Genomic DNA, 20,626 nt, shown 5'->3' with positions numbered 1-20,626 from the left:
TCTCATGGAACCCACACAGCGAGAGGGTTTAGAAATAAATGTCAAGAAATGGAAGTATAAGTCTCTTTTTTTGACGCAGGCACTTTTTCTTTTCTTTTATGTTGCATTGTCAAAATAGGAAGCAGAGAATGCTGTGTCTGTAGAGCCAACGATGAAGGCTTGGCTTTGACCACCAGATTGGAACAATGCACATGAAAGATAAAGCCAATGTTCAAATCACCAAACAAACCCAAGATTCTAGCTGTCGTACACACGCACACTGTTGATCCGTTTTTGCAGTTCATTATGTACACAAAGCGGTCCTCTAATTAAACATAATTAACGACTACGTTTATGAATCCTTCTAGTCGTGTTATGTAAGTAAAGAATCGGTTCCAGGCACACGCATGGCTTCACGGCGTAAGACTGTTATTTCGTCCAGTATTAGTGTTCTAATCCCAATAATCCTTGGGCATGAACATACCAACACACAAACAAACACACACACCACGGGCGCCCCTTGCCAGCAGAGCCAGCCATTGGAAATAAAGGGCCCAGAGCCCTCCCTGGTAGGGCTGATCTGTCTCTGCCCGTCCAGCTGGAAGACAGCGATGATAGGACCCGGCAGGAGGCGTATCGAAAAACAGTTTGAGGCTGCCCTCCAGTAATGAAGGAGGGGAAGAGAGCCATCCTTCCGGTTCACTCTCGATCAAAAATAATTACCCGGGGATAGGATTTGGGAACCCCATGTAGGGTTCAAAGTTAGCCAACCTGGAGCCAGCGTCTGACAGGGAGTCCTGCTGCGCTGGTCAATGTGGCCCTGATCAAAAGGTAAAGCTGGGACACGAGAGGTGGCTCAGGCTCCTGATGATCTACCATAGTTTCAAACCCAGCAGGCTCCGTTTACCCTTCGGACCTGCAGGATCACTTGGGATCCGGCCCACACTTACACTTCAGAGAGGGAGCCTTATTCTAATCATCAGGTCCCGCTGAGTGTGTGATTCAAGTGTTTGTGATCACCATGCACGCTCCCGCTCTCTCCTTCTCTCTCTCTTTTTCTCTCAGTCTTTCTCTTTCTCTCTCTCCCTCTCTGTGTCTATCTACCATCTGTCCTTCTCTCTCTTTCTTTCTTAGTCTCTCTCTCTCTCGAAAGAGCTGGATGAGCCACAGATAAACGGGCCAGCATCGGAACGCTCTAAATGGAAGAAAGATGGAAACCGACAGAACTCCAGTCCACACACCTGCCCTCTTTGGCACTGCACGCACAGAGAGAGAGAGAGAGAGAGAGTATTCTCTTCATCTTCAAGCTAGATTTACACAAAGCTCATAACTCAAATAACCACAACTGATTAAAACTGATACGCTGCTATACACTGTAAATGGGGGAGTGGTGGAGGCACTAAATCATTTCAACTCCCACCTCCTCGACCTCCTCCTCCTCCTCCTCCTCCTCTTCCCTTCCTGATAGCCTTTGTTCTCATGATTTTAGTTTCCTAAGCACTGACATCATGGGCCAGAGAAAAGACCTTCCCCTCCCATATTCCATGAAATAAAGCTTCATTCCATTCCAACACGCCACCGTGACCCAAAAAAAAGGCATACATAATTTGTTTCCTCAACATCAAGATAGACAAATACATCAATATTTCAAATACCTCCCCCTCCCTCGTCTCAACCCACAACATCCTGCCACCAGGGACTGTGGAATGTGTGGAATCTGCAGGTGTGTCTTCAAACAATCTCCCGAGCGGCCCATTGGGTCTATTAGCCACAGAGGCTGTCTGGCTGGGGCTCTCATTTATAGATGTATTCATTTGAAACAGCTCTACCTTTGACCATCTGCTTCACCTCGTCAGTCACCTCGTCCTATTAAAAGGTGTGCTCACGTCAGATCTGGAGTTCGTGCAATGGGAGAATGCAAATTTGGGAATGTTCACTCCTCTCTCTACAGTAGGCCTTTCCTTTAGCGTTTCCGTGACGGTACGGTCCCTATGCTGACCTGAGGTGTTATAAAAGTTCATAAAAGAGCATATTTGATGGTGCCCTTTGATGATGCCCCCCCCGCCCTTTTTACCCCTGACTGTGCCAACTCACTGAACTGAGTGGCACAATAGGACCATGCACCTTCCTCAAAAGAGCATAGCCAACATGTGACCTGTTTGCTAGTGTGCACTGTGTTGTTGTTTTTTCAGTTGTGATTTCATTTAATACTCTAATTCAACAGACTCCCAACACCCATACTGTACAAGTCGGGTAAATAAGGAGTGAATCCTTGTTGTGACATAAACTCACTTCAGTAAATCATGTTGGTGATATATCTTCACTCAAAACACTGGCCTCTTTTCCCCTGACACAGTTCTACCTGGGATGCAATGTGGTAACTGACACACACACACACACACACACACACACACACACACACACACACACACACACACTTGTCTCTCGTGTAAGGGTAGTCACTGCGTTAAATGTGAAATACCTCTGAGGCTTCATTAGGCCTTTGCATCAAACCACAGTATAGACAGGGACCCACTGTACCTTTCCATGCAAGGAGAAGAGGAAAAACAACAAGGACATTTACCCAGTGCTTTTAACAGGGCTGCTGTGCGTGGGAGGTAGTCATCCCAGGGGGGCAAGCGCAAGTTTGTGTACTTGGATGTGTCGCAGGAGAAGACTGCTGTACAGGTAGACCAATGGGACTGTGCTTAGTCAGCGTGCACTGTGTACAGTCAGGAGTTTCCTCTAAAGCTGCAGCTTAAAGCTGCCATCAGCCGCCTTGGAATAGGAATAAAGCATTCTGATAACGCCACCTCGCTGTTAAAAGGATAGGAGGGTAAAATATGCAGGACACTGCAAAAAAAAAAAAAAGAATATATATATATATATACCAAAGGCATAAAAATGGTCTCTCAAGGCCCAGGTGTACGGCAGGAAGGCAGGCAGGCAGCCACCACACAATGTGTTCATTTTGAAGCTTGCAGTTTTTACCTTCCTTCTTTACAGCTGGTGCTCAGCGTGGTAAAACTCGAGTCGTTTCCTAAAGCGCTCCAGCAAAGGAATGTTGAGTGTTGACAACCCTCTGTTAGGGAAAGCTGTCTGATGATCAAATAAAAAACTACCAAGCCATTCTGCTCAGCCCACACTTAATAGTAGTGGTATTGGGGGGGGGAGAGAGAGAGAGAGAGAGGTTTCACGTCTCTTGAAAAGCCTGTCAGATGTGAGCTGAAATATGACACCGTAATTTTGTTTCTCATTTGGCTCTCCAGTGGCAGTGGAGGTGGCGGTGGCGGGGGCGACGCTGAGCCTGTCACTCAGCGGCCAGCGTTTGCCTTTGTGGCCCTCGACACCACTCTCAAAATATCACCCGTCACCGGCAGCCCCTCTCTAAACACACGCGCTCTCCGCAGAGAGGGAAAAACACACACTTTCGGGGGGGCGGGGGGGGGGGGGGGCAAAACAGCCGTTTTCAGGGGGATGTATTAATTTCAGAGCATGATCTTGGCAACTGCCTCCCTCGTTTAAACATCACAAGTGGCCCCAGAGTGGAAAGTTATTAGCGCCCCCGGGCCTGTGCTTACAGGTTAATGCACTAGCATTCATGGCTTGGAAATCTCATATATCTGTGGAGATAGGCCTTTTTAAGGCCTATAATCGCTCCCTGTGCCTCGTTCTATGGGTGAGCATTCCCCCCACCAAGGCTACACAGCGCAGATTGGAGTTTGCCCAGCCGTTTAGGTGCAGGGGGGGGGGGGGGGGGTATAGATGCTGAGTGGTAAATGAGTTCTGACAGCTCCTTTGACGACGTGCTCAAACCGTGGGCCACCTGAATAGGTGTTATAGCCTCCCCGCCTCACACATCCATTTCCTCCTTCCTGTCACAATGGCACAGGAGAGATTGCTGCCTGCTCCCTTTACCAGATTTACCCTCGGACGAGCAGCTGCTGGGAATCCCATCCAATCACGGTCAATCTTCTTTAAACAGATCGTTCTTTAAGCAGCACAACTGGGGCCTCTTAAGTTCCACCAGCCAATGACCCAATGAGTCCCTGCTAACGCAATCAAGGCAATCCCAGCTTATCCTGGGGGGGGGAGCACAAAACTAGCTGAGATGCGGGAGAAGTAAAAGTCAATTCTCTTGGGTGTTTAAACAGTGCCCTATTGGAAACACTGGCCAAGCCGGTGGGCAAATGAAGGTCAAGAGAGGATATTAAATCATTTGTCTAACTGGGCTCTTCCCTCTGTTTGGGCCCCTGCAGCAGTAGCTTTATGGCCAGTTCATTTCCATTGCTCTCCGAGGCTCTCAGCCTCTAACTACAAGTGACTGCCAGGGAGATTAAAGCGTCTCAGTAAAGCCCTACTGCAGGGCACGTCTCATATCAACCTGGAGCTGGTGTTGCTGCTATGATCGACAAGTACCCCAGCTCTGACCATCACTTATTGATACACCACGGGGATGGGCACACGCGTTTGATACCATTCCTCATTCCGATCCATGCGTTACAATGAGCCTTGTCCTCTGATTTCTACCTCCACCCAGCCTCCCCTGGTGGGCCCTGGTCCTGGACCGTAACTGTACCTGATAGTCCTAAAGGGACTAGACGTCTCACAGCCGTCCGACACAGACACTCAATAGGAGAATATAGAGGCCACACAGGGAAATGTCAGAATCACAGGTGGTGGGAGCGAGATGTGGGTGCGAGATGTGAGAGCGAGATGTGAGAGCGAGATGTGGGGTATGGAAATCTGATGCAAATGTCCACCTGCAGCAATGAGCGAGTGGAGTGAAACCCTGTGATATCTCAGAACAGAGAGAGAGAGAGAGAGAGAGAGAGAGAGAGAGAGAACACAGCAGAGACACAGCTGTCATCTGTTGAAGAGAATAGCCCCACAACATCAAAGCCCTTCGGATTAGCTTTAAGGATAACAGCATTTCATATTTCACTCTCAATACAGAAATGACGACACGATCTCGGTAAGAAAATTGCACAATGACATGTTGCTATTTCATCATCCGTATTTCATCATTTCGTCAACAAACAATAGCCCCTAACAAAAAGAAATAATCAAAAAAAGTCAAAATCAAAACAAAGACTTTCTTCCATTGCTGGTTCTTCATATTTACTGGTCGCAATGAGGGATTCCAAATGTGTGTGTTAGCGTCCGCCGTGGCAGGAAGCTGTGGCGTGCCCTAATGGGCATCAGCACGGCTTTTTATTTCGTACGCCTGAAAAACTCCCGAATCGTGATTAGATGTAAGCGCTCGGGCAGGTATGCTAAATGAACTAATATGAAGTCCTGGCTGCAGCAGTTGCGGACGGTCACGCACTCTTATTTCTTTCCTGCCGTTTACAAAAATCTCAATGCACACAAAATGTCAGCCATGATATTAGATTACCGGCAGTCGCAGAGCAAATTTCCTGTCGCTAACCAAAGCATCCTTTCCTCATTCTTTTATCCTTTCATTTTCTTTCTCATCTGCTACCTCTGAGAGGAAGTGGGTGAGAAGGCGTAGTCCTAGCCCAGAGGGCCCGGGATGGCACACACACCACACCCTGCGCACGGGTGTGTCCTGTCCACCCAGAGCTTTCTCTTTCTCTCTCTCTCTCTCACGTTCTCTGCCTCGTCCTCTCACTCTGCCTCTGCCTCTCCGCCTCTCTATCTCTCTCTCTCTCTCTTTCTCTCTCTCTTTCCCTCTCTCTTTCTCTCTCTCTTTCCCTCTCTCTCTACCCATCTCCTCAATCCTAGTCCTAGTCCTAGTCCCTGTCCTTGGAGTGGGACTACCATAGAGAAGGTCCAGCCTCAGTACCAGTAACCCCAGGGTGTGGTGTGGTGGCCCCTGCTACCCCATCAGCTCAGTGGCAGTGAGCAGGTTAAGAGTCCTCCTCCTCCTCCAGTAGCTGGCTCCCACCCAGTGGGACATGGGAACCGGGGCAGAGGAGGCATAAAGGGGTGATTGTGGAGGCCCACTGGCTTGGAAACAACTGCTGGGCCTGATGAAACCCAAACCCCCGGCTACTGGCCGGCACAGCAAAGGGCCCGGCCCCCCGTGAACGAGAGGAGAGCTGGGGGGGGGGGGGGACAAAGCAGGCAGGAGTTGTTTCAGCTTAGCCAAATAAGGGCACTTTGTTTTGGAGACTCATTCAAAGCCGATTACAATAAACCAATGACTAAGCATAAGTCATCCCAACTAATTAGGCCGTTGACTGTGTTTAGGGGCTCTTTTCTTGCCTGGACGGGATTCAACTGTTATGTCACGCTCACATTCAATATGAGGGGGGGGTCACACACGCTCTCTTATTTAATCAAGGTCCCCCCCCCCTATATAGGACACCTGACAGGTGTACTATACACTCACTGGCCACTTTATTAGGTACACCTTGCTAGTACTGGGTTGGACCCCCTTTTGTAGCCCATCTGCTTCAAGGTTCGACGTGTTGTGCGTTCAGAGATGGTCTTCTGCATACCTTGGTTGTAACGAGTGGTTATTTGAGTTACTGTTGCCTTTCTATCATCTCGAACCAGTCTGGCCATTCTCCTCTGACCTCTGGCATCAACAAGGCATTTTCGCCCAGAGAACTGCCGCTCATTGGATATTTTCTCTTTTTCTGACCATTCTCTGTAAACCCAAGAGATGGTTGTGCGTGAAAATCCCAGTCGATCAGCAGTTTCTGAAATACTCAGACCAGCCCGCCTGGCACCAACAACCATGCCACGTTCAAAGTCACTTATATCACCTTTCTTCCCCATTCTGATGCTCGGTTTGAACTTCAGCAGGTCGTCTTGACCATGTCTACATGCCTAAATGCATTGAGTTGTTGCCATGTGATTGGCTGATTAGATATTTGCGTTACCGAGCAGGTGAACAGGTGTACCTAATAAAGTGGCCGGTGAGTGTATGCCTTGAATTGTAAGAACTATTCAAAACGCAATGATCTGAATGTCTCTCAAACAATGGTATTATAGAGTAATGATTGGCCTATATTCAACCAACCATACACTCTTCCACAAGATACCTCATACCCCATTTCCAACCCCTTATCTGGACTCAATGGATCACTCCCACAAAAAACACACACACACACACACACACACACACACACACACACACACACACACACACACACACACACACACACACACACACACACACACACACATGAACAGCCTGGGAGGCTGGTGGAGGTAGACATCGCAGGACGGGCTCATTGTAATAAATGGAATGGAATGAAGAACAGGTGTGTTTGATACCGTTCCTCATTCCGTTCCACGCATTAAAATGAGCTCGTCCTCCGATGTCTACCTCCTAGGGTACAGTACGTACAGAGCAGTATACTGTACCGTCCCAGACGTAGAAGTAGAAATGTGCTCAATCAGAGGAACAAGAGAAGGCAGGAGGCATTCATTCAAAGGTATTGGGGATGCATGTGAATCAAGTCTTGACACGCTACTGTACTGTACCACCACCCTATTCATCCACCCTGCCGCTGTCACATTAGCCACAGACACCCAATGTACTGGAGGCAAGTCTTCCTCTGAAGTTGTGCTGGCTTCTTTCGGTGCACTTTGCTAATGATGACAGGTGGGAGAGTGGAGAGAGACTGATGTGTATGGGAGCTGTCAGCCCCCTTCTCCCCCCCCCCCCCCCTCCCCCTCCCCCCCAGCGTACATCATCTCTCTCTCTGTATCCCACACTGTCAGAGGCTGAGAGAGAGAGAGAGAGAGAGAGAGAGAGAGGAGGAGAGAGAGAGAGAGAGAGAGAGAGAGACGGCTTCTGAGAACTCCGAGAGATCCTGTGTGACCCCACTGTGACCACGCCACCTGTTTCCCCCTCCTGATCCCTCCGACAACCGCCACCTCTGCAGCCCGCATCCTGCTAATTGGCCTATGTCGTCTGGCCCAGAACACACACACACACACACACACGTAGGCACACACATACACCACCTAGCGCATACACACAGACACACACACACACACACGTCACCTTAAACACACACACAGACACACACACGCACACACACACAGACAGACACACAGGGCCGCACCCAAAGAGCCTTCCGCAGGTAGCAGTGTGTTCACCTGAGTCCCTAAGATGCAGTGGTTGTGCTGGTGACTGTGCTCACTAAAGCATTCTAAACATGTACATCCCAGACATCAGAATGACGAGCCCTGCTGCCACAACCCCCCCCCCCCCCCCCCCCCTCTCCCCCCCACCCCCCCGCCACCGCCACCGCCATCCTTCTTTCGAGGAGAAACTAAATGAATTGGTTTTTCCCTTCTCCGAGCGGCGACTCCTCGGAGCGGTGCGCGTGGGGCGATAATGGCGGGTTGCATGGGACAGCCAGGTTATTTAATAAGCGTCTGGATGCGTGTGACAGAGGGGATGCAGAGAGACGCGGCCCGGCAGCCACTTCCTGCTGCTACACACCCAGCCTGGTGAGCTCACAACACCTCACTACTCTGATTTCCTCCCCGTCTTAGACAGGCACACACACACACACACACACATACACACATACACACATACACACATACACGCAAGCACACACACACATACACACATACACACATTCACGCAAGCACACACACAAATACAAGCACACACACACACGTAGGCAGACACACACGCAGACACACACGCAGACACACGTAGGCACACATACACACACACACGTAGGCAGACACACGCAGACACACACGCAGACACACGTAGGCACACACACACGCAGACACACGTAGGCACACACACACGCAGACACACGTAGGCACACACACACACACGCAGACACACGTAGGCACAAACATACGCAGACACACGTAGACACACACACACACACACACACACGTAGGCGCACACACACACACACACACACACACACACGTAGGCACACACACACACACACACGTAGGCACACACACACACACAGGCTCTCTCAATCAGACTGATTTGTTTGTCTCCTCACAAGTGCGAGAATTCCTTAAGGAGAAAAAAAGAAACTGTATAATCAAGTCAATCAAGTCATTCAATCAAGTCGAAATTTGTGTTGAGCCCTTTTCAGTCACGTTGATTACAGCGCTGAATATTTACGTGCTGCTCGAGCAATGGCTTCACTCCCGACTTCCTCTACTTGTGAGTCATTTTTATTGTGGAATAACATTTAAGCTCGTGCCAAGGCCTTTCACTCCCCATATCCGGCTGCTGAATTACAACTGACCATAATTACCATAAGACTGTGTGTAACAGAAATATACAGGGAGGCCATTTTAGAAGGGCTTCATTTTCCTATGAAAGAGACTCTCTAAAAACAAGAATACACAAAGAGAGATTGAATGACCGGTCCAATACACTTTATCAAAAAGGGTCCTTCCACGACCTACAAATACAGATTGTGTTAAAAGAGCTGTCCTGTAGAGAAGACATGGGTCCCTTTTTACAGTTTCTTTCTTCTTCTATGGGGCTCAATGACAATCGTCAAGGCCAAGTGCTGATATGGTAAAAGGGAACATCCTTGTACAGAAGGGGTGACCTTCAGCTGGTATCTAATAGGACAGAGGAAATGGGTGTGAGTGCATTGCGGCTGAAGTGCTGCCAGTGACCTTCCTCCTCCAGCGTCTCTGGCTTTGTGTTGGCGTGCGCGCCCTCCCCGCCAACACAAGGCTAGCGATGAGACCACAGGCAGGGACGAGTAGCACCACACTGACATGTGTCTCCTGTTACTGCCAAACCACACAAGGGAGGAACCACCAACACCACCACCACCACCACCACCAAAAAAAAACAAAAAAAAAAAATTTCTTACCTTCCCGAACTGTTCAAAATACTGCTTCACATCTTCCACTTGTGTGTTGGCTGACAATCCGCCCACAAATATTTTCTTTGTTCTTGTGACCATCTGGAAAGAAAGAGAAAGGGGGAGAGAGAGAGAGAGAGAGAGAGAGAGGGGAGGGGGAGAGAGAGAGAGAGAGAGAGAGAGAGATCAGTGATCAAGCTTCAAAAGCATCACAACACCTTTAATGTGAGTCCAAACATAAGATCAGCAGTACACTGGCCCCTGGATAGGGGATGAAAGAGAGGGAGGGGGAGGGGGAGAGGGAGAGAGAGAGAGAGCAGGAAAAAAGACAAGGGGCCTCCCTATTCTTGGGGAGAGTAATGTGTATGAGGGAAGGTCCTGTGAACAGAGGTACTTTCTTCATTCATTCTTCTACAGCTTCAGCTGCATGTCCATGTAGCATTACATAATATAAAAATATATGCTATTTAGCTGACGCTTTTATCCAAACACTTTTTCAGCACATATGGTCCCAGCGGGTACATGTAGCAGTAGTGACGTATCAGCCTCACACACACGTTCATCTCCTGTTAGGATTCCACCCGAAGTACTCAAATATAGTCACATTCTGTAATGACCCATTCTACGAATACGCAAATAGTGAATTTTTCAGCTTGCATGTTTAAACTATGCCATTCCAATGGCACTTTAACAGCCACCGCCATGTCTATTCAAAACTAATTCCCTTTAAAGAGTCGGAAAACAAAGAGTGTAGCACAATTAAAGACCTCCATTCCATCGTTTTAAGTCCCTGACATGTTTATTTTTTGCTCCACAAAACATTCAGGTACTCTACATTTGCTCTGAAACACAACACTTAAGACAACAACAAAGAAATCATTTATTATTTTTCAAAACACAATTAGCTACTGCTGGAGGAAGGAATCTGGAGTGCATTAAAGCCTCAATTAATTCCAAAGCAGCGTAAATATTAAGGGATTATTACCCACAACATCAAAAAGGGCAACATCGCTCAGCTAAGTGCATCTGCAGCAGAGTGTGTGCTGTGCATTTCGAGGCCCGAAGATTTCAAAGAGTCAAAATAACACCAACTGTTCACCAGCAACACACCTCCTCAGACAAAGACTACACACACACAGACACACACACACACACACACACACACACACACACACACACACAAGCATAGGCTGGCCTGTCTTTTTTCGCCTTCCGGCCATTTGCATGGGAAGTCATCCCATTTGTGTGACACCCGGTCACCATGCAAATGTGGAGGCGCGTGCTGCATTAGCCTGGCTCTGGCCGGGCAACGCAGCTGCATCCTCACCCCTCTCTCCTCCTCACTCCCCCTCCTCCCCCCCATCCACCCGACTCCCCCAAGGCCACCCCCCCCCCCCCCCCCCGAACCTCCAGGGTTATCAGCCCGGCCGTCGCCGCCGGCAACCACAGCCACGGCAGCTGGGTGATAAAAAGGCTGTGTGGGTATTTATCAACATCACTCACTGTTATCACTGTTATCACTGGCGATCTCGGTAATAGAAACACAAGCCAGTGTTCATCTCTGCTGGCCCCCTACATCTTTTACAGCTGTTTCACCTGCTTCCCTTGATAGATAATCTGACTGTCTTCCCCCAGACATTGTAAGTCATTTTCAGCACTGGTGGCCCCCCCCCTCCCACTCCCCTACCCCACCCCATCCCACTCCCCTACCCCACCCCCCCTCCCCCACCCCCCACATACCCCTACCCTGGTCTCTGTCTGTAGCCAGTTAAGTTTTTAGCGCTGTCTTTATACTTTCTGACAGGGCTGCCCAAAGGCTGATGGGATTTCTCGAGGCCTGGAACAACGCAATTACTTTCTCTATTTCTCTCTCCATGGTGACAACAGACAACAGGCCTCCCCTCGCTTCTCCCTGTCTCTCTCTCTCCTCTCTAGGGAAATGGCTGCAGAGTGTTTGGTGTTTCACTGAGTGAGAGTGGTAAAGGAAGGGACGTGTGTGTTCGTGAGAGAGAGTGTGTGTGTGTGTGTGTGTGTGTGTGTGTGTGTGTGTGTGTGTGTGTGTGTGTGTGTGTGTGTGTGTGTGTGTCAGAGCAAACAAGGTAGTTGCTGGGGGGGGGGGAATAAAAATAAAAATCTGCATGAAGCAGGACCCCTAGTGTTCACAGTCTGTGGTTAGGGGAGGCTGGCGAGACCTCGGGGGGTGTTCCCTGTCCATAGGGCTCAATGTCAACACACACAACATCTCCTGCATAGCCCTGCAGACTAGTCCACATCTAGGGAGAGGGTGCAGAAGAGGAGAAGGAAGAGGAGGAGGAGGAGGAGGAGGAGGCGCTGCTGCTGAGGAGGAGGAGGACGACAGGCTTCCTCCAAGGGCACGCTTCCCTGCTATCATCAAAGTCTCTCCACGCTCTCTCCCTCTCTCCCTCTCTCCCTCTCTCCCTCTCTCCATGCCTTACTGTACCAGCTATGATCTCATGTGTGATTAGCTTATTTCAAAAGGGGCCGGTCCTAATCTAACGAGCTGCAGTGATTTTGGGTGGGGGGGGGGGGGGGGGTGTAGTGTGTGTACTGCCCCGCCTCCTCCTCCTCTTCCTCCTCCTCCTCCTCCTCTCCCATCCAGTCAGCCCTGTGATTGAGGGGCTGGTGGACGTGACGGAGAGAGAGTCGCAGCCCGCCTTAATAACGTGTTTTAAAACACGAGAGCGGAGCCGCTGTTTGGTACCGCTCGGGGATTTGTAGATCCAGCCGCCTGCAGTTAATCTGGCAGGCTCTCATTATTTGTGCAAATTTGAGGAGTTCTATCTGCGGCACTGAACGGCGAGGAGGGAGACTCGGTAGCAGGACTGCAATGAGATATCAGTGTTATGAAGATGTATACAGGAACGAGTCGGCAAAGACAACCCAGAGCAATTATATTCCCTACTTCCAGCTGAAACGAGGAAGAGTGGGAAGATAAATATAGTGCACAGCCAAGGAAACCAAGAGTGGCAGCACAAAAGAGCAGAGAAAATAACATAATATATGTACAGTATGCATATATTAGATTCCGACTTTTTACACCCACAGAACGAAACAAAGACTTACTCTGAAGTACACAGGTTTCTTTTTCGCCCTAATAGCTTTAACTTTCAGTCGGAGGCCACCTCTGAGAGAGACACAGAGAGGAGCTACTGTACAAGACTTCTTTCTTTATGTCACCTGCAAAGCTGTGATAAAGGTAGAATGAAAAATGCAATGGAGAAGAGACAGAGAGAAGGGACGACACCTCTGTTTGGGGAGAGAGAGAGAGGACCAGGTCCCTTTAGAGTTCTCCCTGAGAATGTCGTCCACATGTCCCGCCATATTGATCGATAGGAGCCCACACAGGGAAGCATGCAGGGTCACTGCCTCTCCCCCCAAGGCCAAGGTTTAACCCTCCCCTTCCCTGACAAGCAAAAACCCAACTGTCAATCAAGTGAGTACACCAAGGCACCACAACACAAGGTTCCAAGTTCCATATTATTCCATTGAATAGAAATCTTAAAGGTATTCAAAAATAGCAAAGAGAAATCGCGCAGGAATGACCCTGACAGACCTTAGACATCGTAAATACTTTTGTTTTGTTTTATTTCATTGCGAAAATTTGAATGAACAAAGCCTTTGTATCAGTGGTCAAGGTCAACTATCTTTGACGCTAGGCTAGGATAACATAAGCAGGATGGTGCCAGAAGATACAAGTAGCCACTCAGACTCTGAGGAGAACCAACCAGACAGTGAGAGGTTAAATCTAGGAGACCACTCTACCCCCCCCCCCTCCCTCCCTACCTACCCCTCTCTACATTCTCTCCATCAAACCTCTTCTATCCATAAAACCCTCTCAGCCTGAGCTTAGCATCAACGCGCACCACTTGATTTCTTCATGCTCCTGATTCACCGCAACCCTATTTGTTGACAACTAAAATGAGGGTACTTGTCTTGTAACAAGCAATCCAGGCTAAAGCCTTGGCTTGATAGGAAAGCTTATCCCCCCCACCCCCACCCCCCTCCCTAATCACAGCTGTCTACTGGCCACATTGATTTCCAAAGCTAGCTGATTACTCGGCGACAATAAACTGCAATACCGTAGGAGCCGAACCCCCCCCCCACCCCCCCAACCCCCCTCTCGCCAGCCCATGCATGCGCCCACCCCAGCCACCTCTCACCCCCGTAGCTAAGATCATATATCCTGCTCTGATTACAGGGTGTAAGCCCTCATCATAGTCCCTGCCTTTGACTGGGCCACAAACATCAGGAGAAATCAGTCCGGGGGAGGTTTACGTGTCATTTCTCATGACAAGAGATAAACACACAGAGGAATAAGCATAAGCCCATAGCAGTTTGTTTTGCATGGGCTACAATTCCTATAATTCGAACAAGGATGGGGGGTAAAATGACTGGCATTCAGATGCCGACTCTAGCCTTGTTCCACCGAACACAGAGAGCATCTGTCAATGCAGCGTAGCATGATCAAAGGCCCCAGCCTTGGGCACAGAGACTCCTCGCTCTATTACATGGCCCAGCCCAGGTAAACACTGCATCTGTTCATCAACATCACTGGAGCTGAATTACACACAGAGCACATAAAATGAACATCAATAAAATTACAGCCTTGTGTATTTATGAGGCTGAGGGAGAGAGCGAGAGAGAGAGAGAGAGCCAGAGAGCCAGAGAGTAAGAAAGACACAAGGAGAGAGAAAGAGAGAGATGGGGCCAAGCACCGTCAGTGTGATACTGTCATACGTGCCGCATTCCGTCACCTCATCTAGGAGGTGAGGTTGAGGGGCCACTGCTCTCCTCGCCCTTTTAAGAACTGGTCCAATCTCAGCTCTAGTGTGCATAAATAGCTCCCTAATTGCTAATTACAATACAATTAGGGCTGAGGAGATGAGAGGGGGAAAGATGCTTAGTGCAAATGCGGAGTGACAGGCCCAAGCATTCTAGCCCGGGATTACACCAGCCATTTGCACAAGGACAGCAAACAAGTGGTGCCACAGGGAGCCTGTAGGCCGGGAGGCTGTCAAGCGCAGGTCCCCGGCTAATGAAAGGCCTGGCTCCAACTAGCAAAGACCTTTTCGAGCCCCTGCTGCAATCAGCAATCTCGATGGGTAAAGCTTCAGGGCAGCAGCGGCAGCGGCGGCAGCCCCCGCATCAAACTGCAACGCTGTAACAATTCATTCGGCGGGCATGTTCCAAATGGTGATTTTAAATAAAGCGAAGGAGCGAGCGAGCGAGGCTGACGGTGGGTGAAGCCGTTTGTTCACAGGAAACCCAAGGAGAGGAGACAGGGAGCTGTGTTGAGACCGAGGGTGACATTGTGATTTAGTGCTTCAGAGGGGCCCGTTCTGTGTACAATGGCACCGGTGAAACAGTAACATTCCCCCCCACCCCCCCACCCCCTCCTCCCACCCCCCACCCCCCACCCCCCACACACACATACACACCCCCTGAACACGGTGAGGTACAGCCCAGGTCTCCCTTTTATCTGAAGGATTAGGTGTAGTTTCACACTCTGCCGGTATAGTTATGAAGATTGATAGGCGCAGCTTATGGCTGATTATAGGGCCCTGGAGATGCATAGGCGGATACTCAATGTGCACATTCACACTGCATTCCAATGAGCCCCATCTGTGATCAGAGGCAGTAGCAGGCACGCGCCGCAAATCAAGAATACATTCTGCACCACAATAACAGGCTAAATAAGAGAAATGGCCAAATCCAGAAGTGCTCTTGAGAGCTCTTCTGAAATATGACTATTATGCTAATGAGATGCTTGCTTGCGGGCAAATCTGGAATACTTGAGCAAGGGGAGTTATAAGCATTTAACAAATTACCTAGACAATTATGCTGGGAGCAGTAAGTGACTGTGATATCTGCAACAATAACTCTTTTTATGGGGTTATGCCAGTTTGGAAAGAGCGATGCGTCACGTCGCTTCTGGAGGAGGAATAGGAGAATAGCCTGCTTTTCATGGAGTGACTGAAATGAAATGAATCCCTTTATGATGATTGTTGGTGCACTTAAAAAAATGCATAACCCAAAACATAAGCTGCTGTTCCTCCGAAACGGGTGTGTGATCCATCCAGGCTGTCCTGAACAAAGCCTCAGCTAGCCCCTGGTAGAAACTGTAGGCTAGCTAAGAGAGATAGCACACTGAGAGAGAGCACCATTGTCAGTGCCCCCGGTCCCCTCTCCCACCCCTCTCCCACCCCTCTCCCAGTCTGCCGTGTCAGAGGCAGTGTCAGGGACGGTTGTCAGGCACTCATGCGAGCCACAGAGGCCACAAGGCTGGGGGATTTGGACACAAAACTCCAATAGCGCCTCTGTAAGGATCAGTGTCCTGGAACCACGGCAGCTTGTAGGGACCTGAGAATTCAGGCACCGCCGCGCCTGCGGGAGGTTGACACTCGTCAGCCACGGCAGCCAGGGAAAGACGCCTCAGCCATCGCAGCATAGCTTGATTAGCTTGACTGCCTTCTGTTATCAACAGGCCTATTATCTACAGGCCTAAGCAGCGCGGCTCGACGTGTCTTCCTGCCGCCCGGTTCCATCGCTGACATGAGTAGGAGGCGCCATCAGAGAATATTGAGTGATTTCCATACACGAGACAGAGAGGAGTGACCAAGGAGTACAGGTGCCCTGCCCCCAGACAAGAGACCTCCACTGGCCCCGTGTCCCGCCCCCCCACCCCCGTTGCGGGCCATATTCCAGGGGGCAGTGGGGTAGCTGTGCTGCCCGGAGAGGGGGCCCGTGGCTACACCCTGCTCCAACCTCTCTGGCAGGAAGCTAAAGCCTGTTAGCATGACAGAGAGGAGAGAGGCTGGCTGGATCACGGGGGTCCTACAGCTCTGACTGACCTCCGCTTTAATTGGGATTTTGTTCCAGAGGACCTCCATCCCTCACAGTAAACCCGCCTGTCAATCTGCTGCCCTCCTCCTCCTCCTCTCCCCCCCCCCCCCCCATCCCCTCCTCCTCCCCCCTCCTGGCCCTGTGCCATTCTGACTGAGGGCGGGCCTGGCCTGGCCTGGCCTGCAGAGAGGGCCACCCAGCAGCACTGGGCTCTCTTTAACAAGACACAGGAGCAGAGAGGAGCGGAGCCATAGCTGCCCAGATCCTTCGTCTACCTGTGGGAGGGTGTGGGAGGACTTAGGGATAGAGAGAGAGAGAGAGAGAGAGAGAGAGAGAGAGAGAGAAACCAGCGATTAAACTGCCCCATTTTTGCTTAGAGGAACAAGCACAAGCGAAATGTAATATTTCACAGAAACAAGAGCTTTCGTACAAAAGCAACTTGATTTCCCGGTAGATCATTTCTGAGTTATGGCTAGGTGCAGGAGAGCATGATCGAATCAATTTCATCACGAACCAGCATTTAACATGGCACAATTAGCCAGCGCTTTGGCAAAATATTCTTCTATAATGCCGACAGCGGTGTAACATAAACGCTGCCGCCACCACCGCCAGCGTCACGTTCCGACTGCTTCACTTCTCAGAGAGCTGCAGTGGGAGGATGATGTTCTCTCATGTGTCCCTCATATGACATTGATAGGATAGAACGTTTATTTCCCGAACAACCCTCTTGCCTTAGCACTGTTGCTAAGCAGTAAAAAAATCAACAACCAGGGGATTAACTTCCAATTACGACAACGGTTCTTGTGACAACCCCCCCCCCCCCCCCCCCTCTCCTCTCCTCTCCTCTCCTCTCCTCCCTTCCCCTCCCCCTCCCCTCCGCTCCTCTCAACCCCCCCCCCCCCCCCCCCCGCACCCCCCCCCCCACCCCAGGATGAAGCTGTGCAGCTAAGCAAGAAGCAGTGCAGCTGCTCTGCCTCTGGGGGACCAGGACAGATGAGCAACAACGCTACAGCAACAGCAGGAGCAAGAGGCAGGAGCAGCCGAGAGTGGAGCCAGGAACTCTCTCTCTGTTCTCTGTTCTCTGTTCTCTCTCTATGCCTTACTTCTCATCCCTCGCTCTCTCTCTTGCTTCTCTTCTCATTCTCTCTCTCTCTCTCTCTCTTGCTTCTCTTCTCATTCTCTCTCTCTCTCTCTCTTGCTTCTCTTCTCATTCTCTCTCTCTGTCCCTCTTTCTGCCTCTCTGTCTCTGTCTCTCTTTCTTTCTGTCTCTCTTCTTGTCTCTCTCTCTCTCTCTCTCTCTCTCTCTCTCTCTCTCTGCCTTTCTTTCATTCTACCGCAATCAATCAATACATGGCTGTTAAGGTAATGTCACTGGGGTATGTCTAGCACATTTCCACTCCACATCCTTCCAAACAGGTGACCCAGGTATATCCCCTGAGGTCACCCTTATCCGTGGTCATTGAACATTCACTTCTCTGCAACACGTACACAACAAAAAAGGAGGCAATGATCAAACCGACAGAGAGAGAGAGAGAGAGAGAGAGAGAGAGAGAGAGAGAAGCACTCAACGAAGACAGTGAGAAGAGAGAGGTAATGTTAAGTACCTATAATTTAAATGCCACCATAAAGAACTGTTGACTTTTATGTAAGTAACCATTTGGAAAGAACGGGATAAATCACTTTTACAGTAGGAATGGCTTCTCCTCCATTACGGGAACAGTCTGGCTGTTTTTACAGCGGGTAATATTTTACATTAACAATCGCCTTTCCTGCAAAGTGTCTTATCTCCTTATTGTTCCTCGGTCATATCATTGCAGCCTGAACACAGCGCTGAAGTCACCCAGCAGACAAGGGTTGCGGTCCACTTAATTGAAATGATTAACGTTCATCACTTAGAGTGTGTGTGTGTGCGGAATGACTTGAAAACCTCAGCTTTTCCCATTCTCATCCATTTTCAGGGGAGGATTTCGGAGAGCATAAAAACACTCACGTTTTTTTTTTTTTTTTTTGGTCATGCTTGGCGGGGCCCCTAGAACGGAGTGGAATAATTCACAGCTCTTAGCATGCTCAGTAGAGCTCAGCCGCACGGCTCAGGCCCGGCTAAATGAAAGGCCTCATTCTCAACGGTGGGGAATGGCTCCCAGGCAGGGCTGACCACAGAGCAGCACAGAACTAGGACACACACTCACTTGTCCTGCAGCACAGTCATTCAGCAGCAGCAGGTATAGGCTACTGTATGAACCAATAAGAGGGAACCTGATTACCCTACTATTTGGACTGGTTCCACTGGCCTGTCTGTCTGTCTGTCTGTCTGTCTGTCTGTCTGTCTGTCTGTTCTGTGTGCCCATGCCTATTGAAGACAGCAGAAACATTTAGTAATTTTTATTCAACTCTTGAATCTAGTGCGAGGTATCTGGTCACTGTAATTACCACAGAAGCTTGAGTGATTTGAGGTATTTCTAATGAGTGAATGTCAAACATACCAGTCTGTTTGGTATGATAGCGAGACACTATCTCACAGCACCTCATTCCAGTAAGCTGGAGAATATGTACAGGAGGAGTTAGAGTACCCAATTAGTGAGGTAATATCCTATCCTTATTCTGACCTTAGAAAAATCCAATAGAATCTTCAACACTATATAAAGCCACAAGGCTTCGTGTTGTCCTCGATGCGCTCATTTACTTCTGACTGGAGGTGATGGTGGTGGTGGGGAGGGGAGGGGAGGGGGGGAGGCAGAGCTAGGAGGAGGGTAGAAATAAAATCTGGCTTTTGTGCGATAGAGGATATTTTGTGCTCTCATCTTTGGAATTAGAAAAACAGCTTGTGGCTAGTTGAAGCCTCAGCTGCAGTGGAAATAGGCCCTCGCTGCTTCGCTCTCCCCGCCAATCCACTTCACATCCCCAAATCTCCCCATCTCTGCCCCTGAGCACCGTCAGAAACAAACACAAGCCTCCTCCTCCTCCTCCCCCCCCCCCCTCCTCCCGCTCGCTTGTGTGTTTCTTCACTTCATTTCGGGGTGTCATTTCCTCCAAGGAAGAAGAGTCCTTTTGAAATATTCATCCTCTTTAAAGTGCCATGCCACATTCTCCATGCTATCGTCTTTGATGAACACTAATCCTTTACCGATTATCAGCTTCAGTTTTTGGGAGCAGTACCTACAGCACGGTCGCAGAGATGAAGCAGTAAAACAGTGGCCATGTGAGAAGCAGCCGCGGTGAAAGGCCTGCTGAGTTTCCAGGCACGGCGCAGCACTAGCATTAGTGTGGTGGAAGTGGACACGTAAGCTGTGCTCCACTGCGGTCAAATGGTCTCTCCACAAACCAGCCCCTGACCGCGCCGCCAGGCCACTTTCCCAGTGTGCCCTACTCCCCCGCCCCAATCCCCCCCCCCCCCCCTTCTTCTCCTCCACCCCGTCTGCCACCACCAACACTGTAATTTACTCTCTCTACCCAGTGCTTAGTAACAGGCCTGACCCCCACGGCTCCATCCGTCAGTTACTGCTCCCCTCAACCTGGGAGCCAATGAAACCTGTCCATTGTGTGGGTAGCAGAGCAAACTGCTTCACCTGGCTCCTGCTGGGAGATCTGGCTGCACTGCCTTCCAGAGAGCAGGACCCATAAACACACAGTCACAGCCTCACAGCCTCACAGCCTCACAGTCGGGCCAGCCCCCCCTCTCTCCCTCTCCCTCGCCCTCTTTCTCTCTCTCTCTAGCCTGGACAACAGCAGCTCAGAAAAGGCCTCCAGTGAAGGCCAACACTGGCAGTTAGCCCTCTTATGGAAAATACATGTTACAGTTACTTAGACTAGAGTAGTGATTAACCCGTAGGAGACCTATACTATATATAAATATGTACAAACTAATGAGTAGGAATAAGTAGATTTACATTAAATTGCCCCTATACCTGTGTAATAACTCTGTAATTACTCTAGGGTGAATAGGGACTAAGAGTACAAAGCACTTAACTTAATATACCAAGCACTTAACT

General features: G+C 49.7%; 1 protein-coding gene across 1 annotated transcript in view; it reads right to left on the bottom strand.

Annotated features, from left to right (window-relative positions):
- LOC310823044 (RNA-binding protein Musashi homolog 2-like) overlaps window positions 1-20,626 on the bottom strand; it is a 192,374-nt gene that overhangs the window by 128,907 nt on the left and 42,841 nt on the right. Inside the window, exon 6 of the mRNA XM_083695717.1 lies at window positions 9,783-9,875. Within this exon, the coding sequence (XP_083551843.1) occupies window positions 9,783-9,875 (93 nt within the window). The remainder of the gene's footprint in view (window positions 1-9,782; window positions 9,876-20,626) is intronic.

The sequence above is a fragment of the Argentina silus genome, assembly GCF_951799395.1.
Source record: "Argentina silus genome assembly, chromosome: 2".
In the NCBI taxonomy this organism is placed as follows: Eukaryota; Metazoa; Chordata; class Actinopteri; order Argentiniformes; family Argentinidae; genus Argentina; species Argentina silus.
Note: the sequence above shows the minus strand (reverse complement) of the source record. Positions and strands in the feature narration are given on the sequence as shown.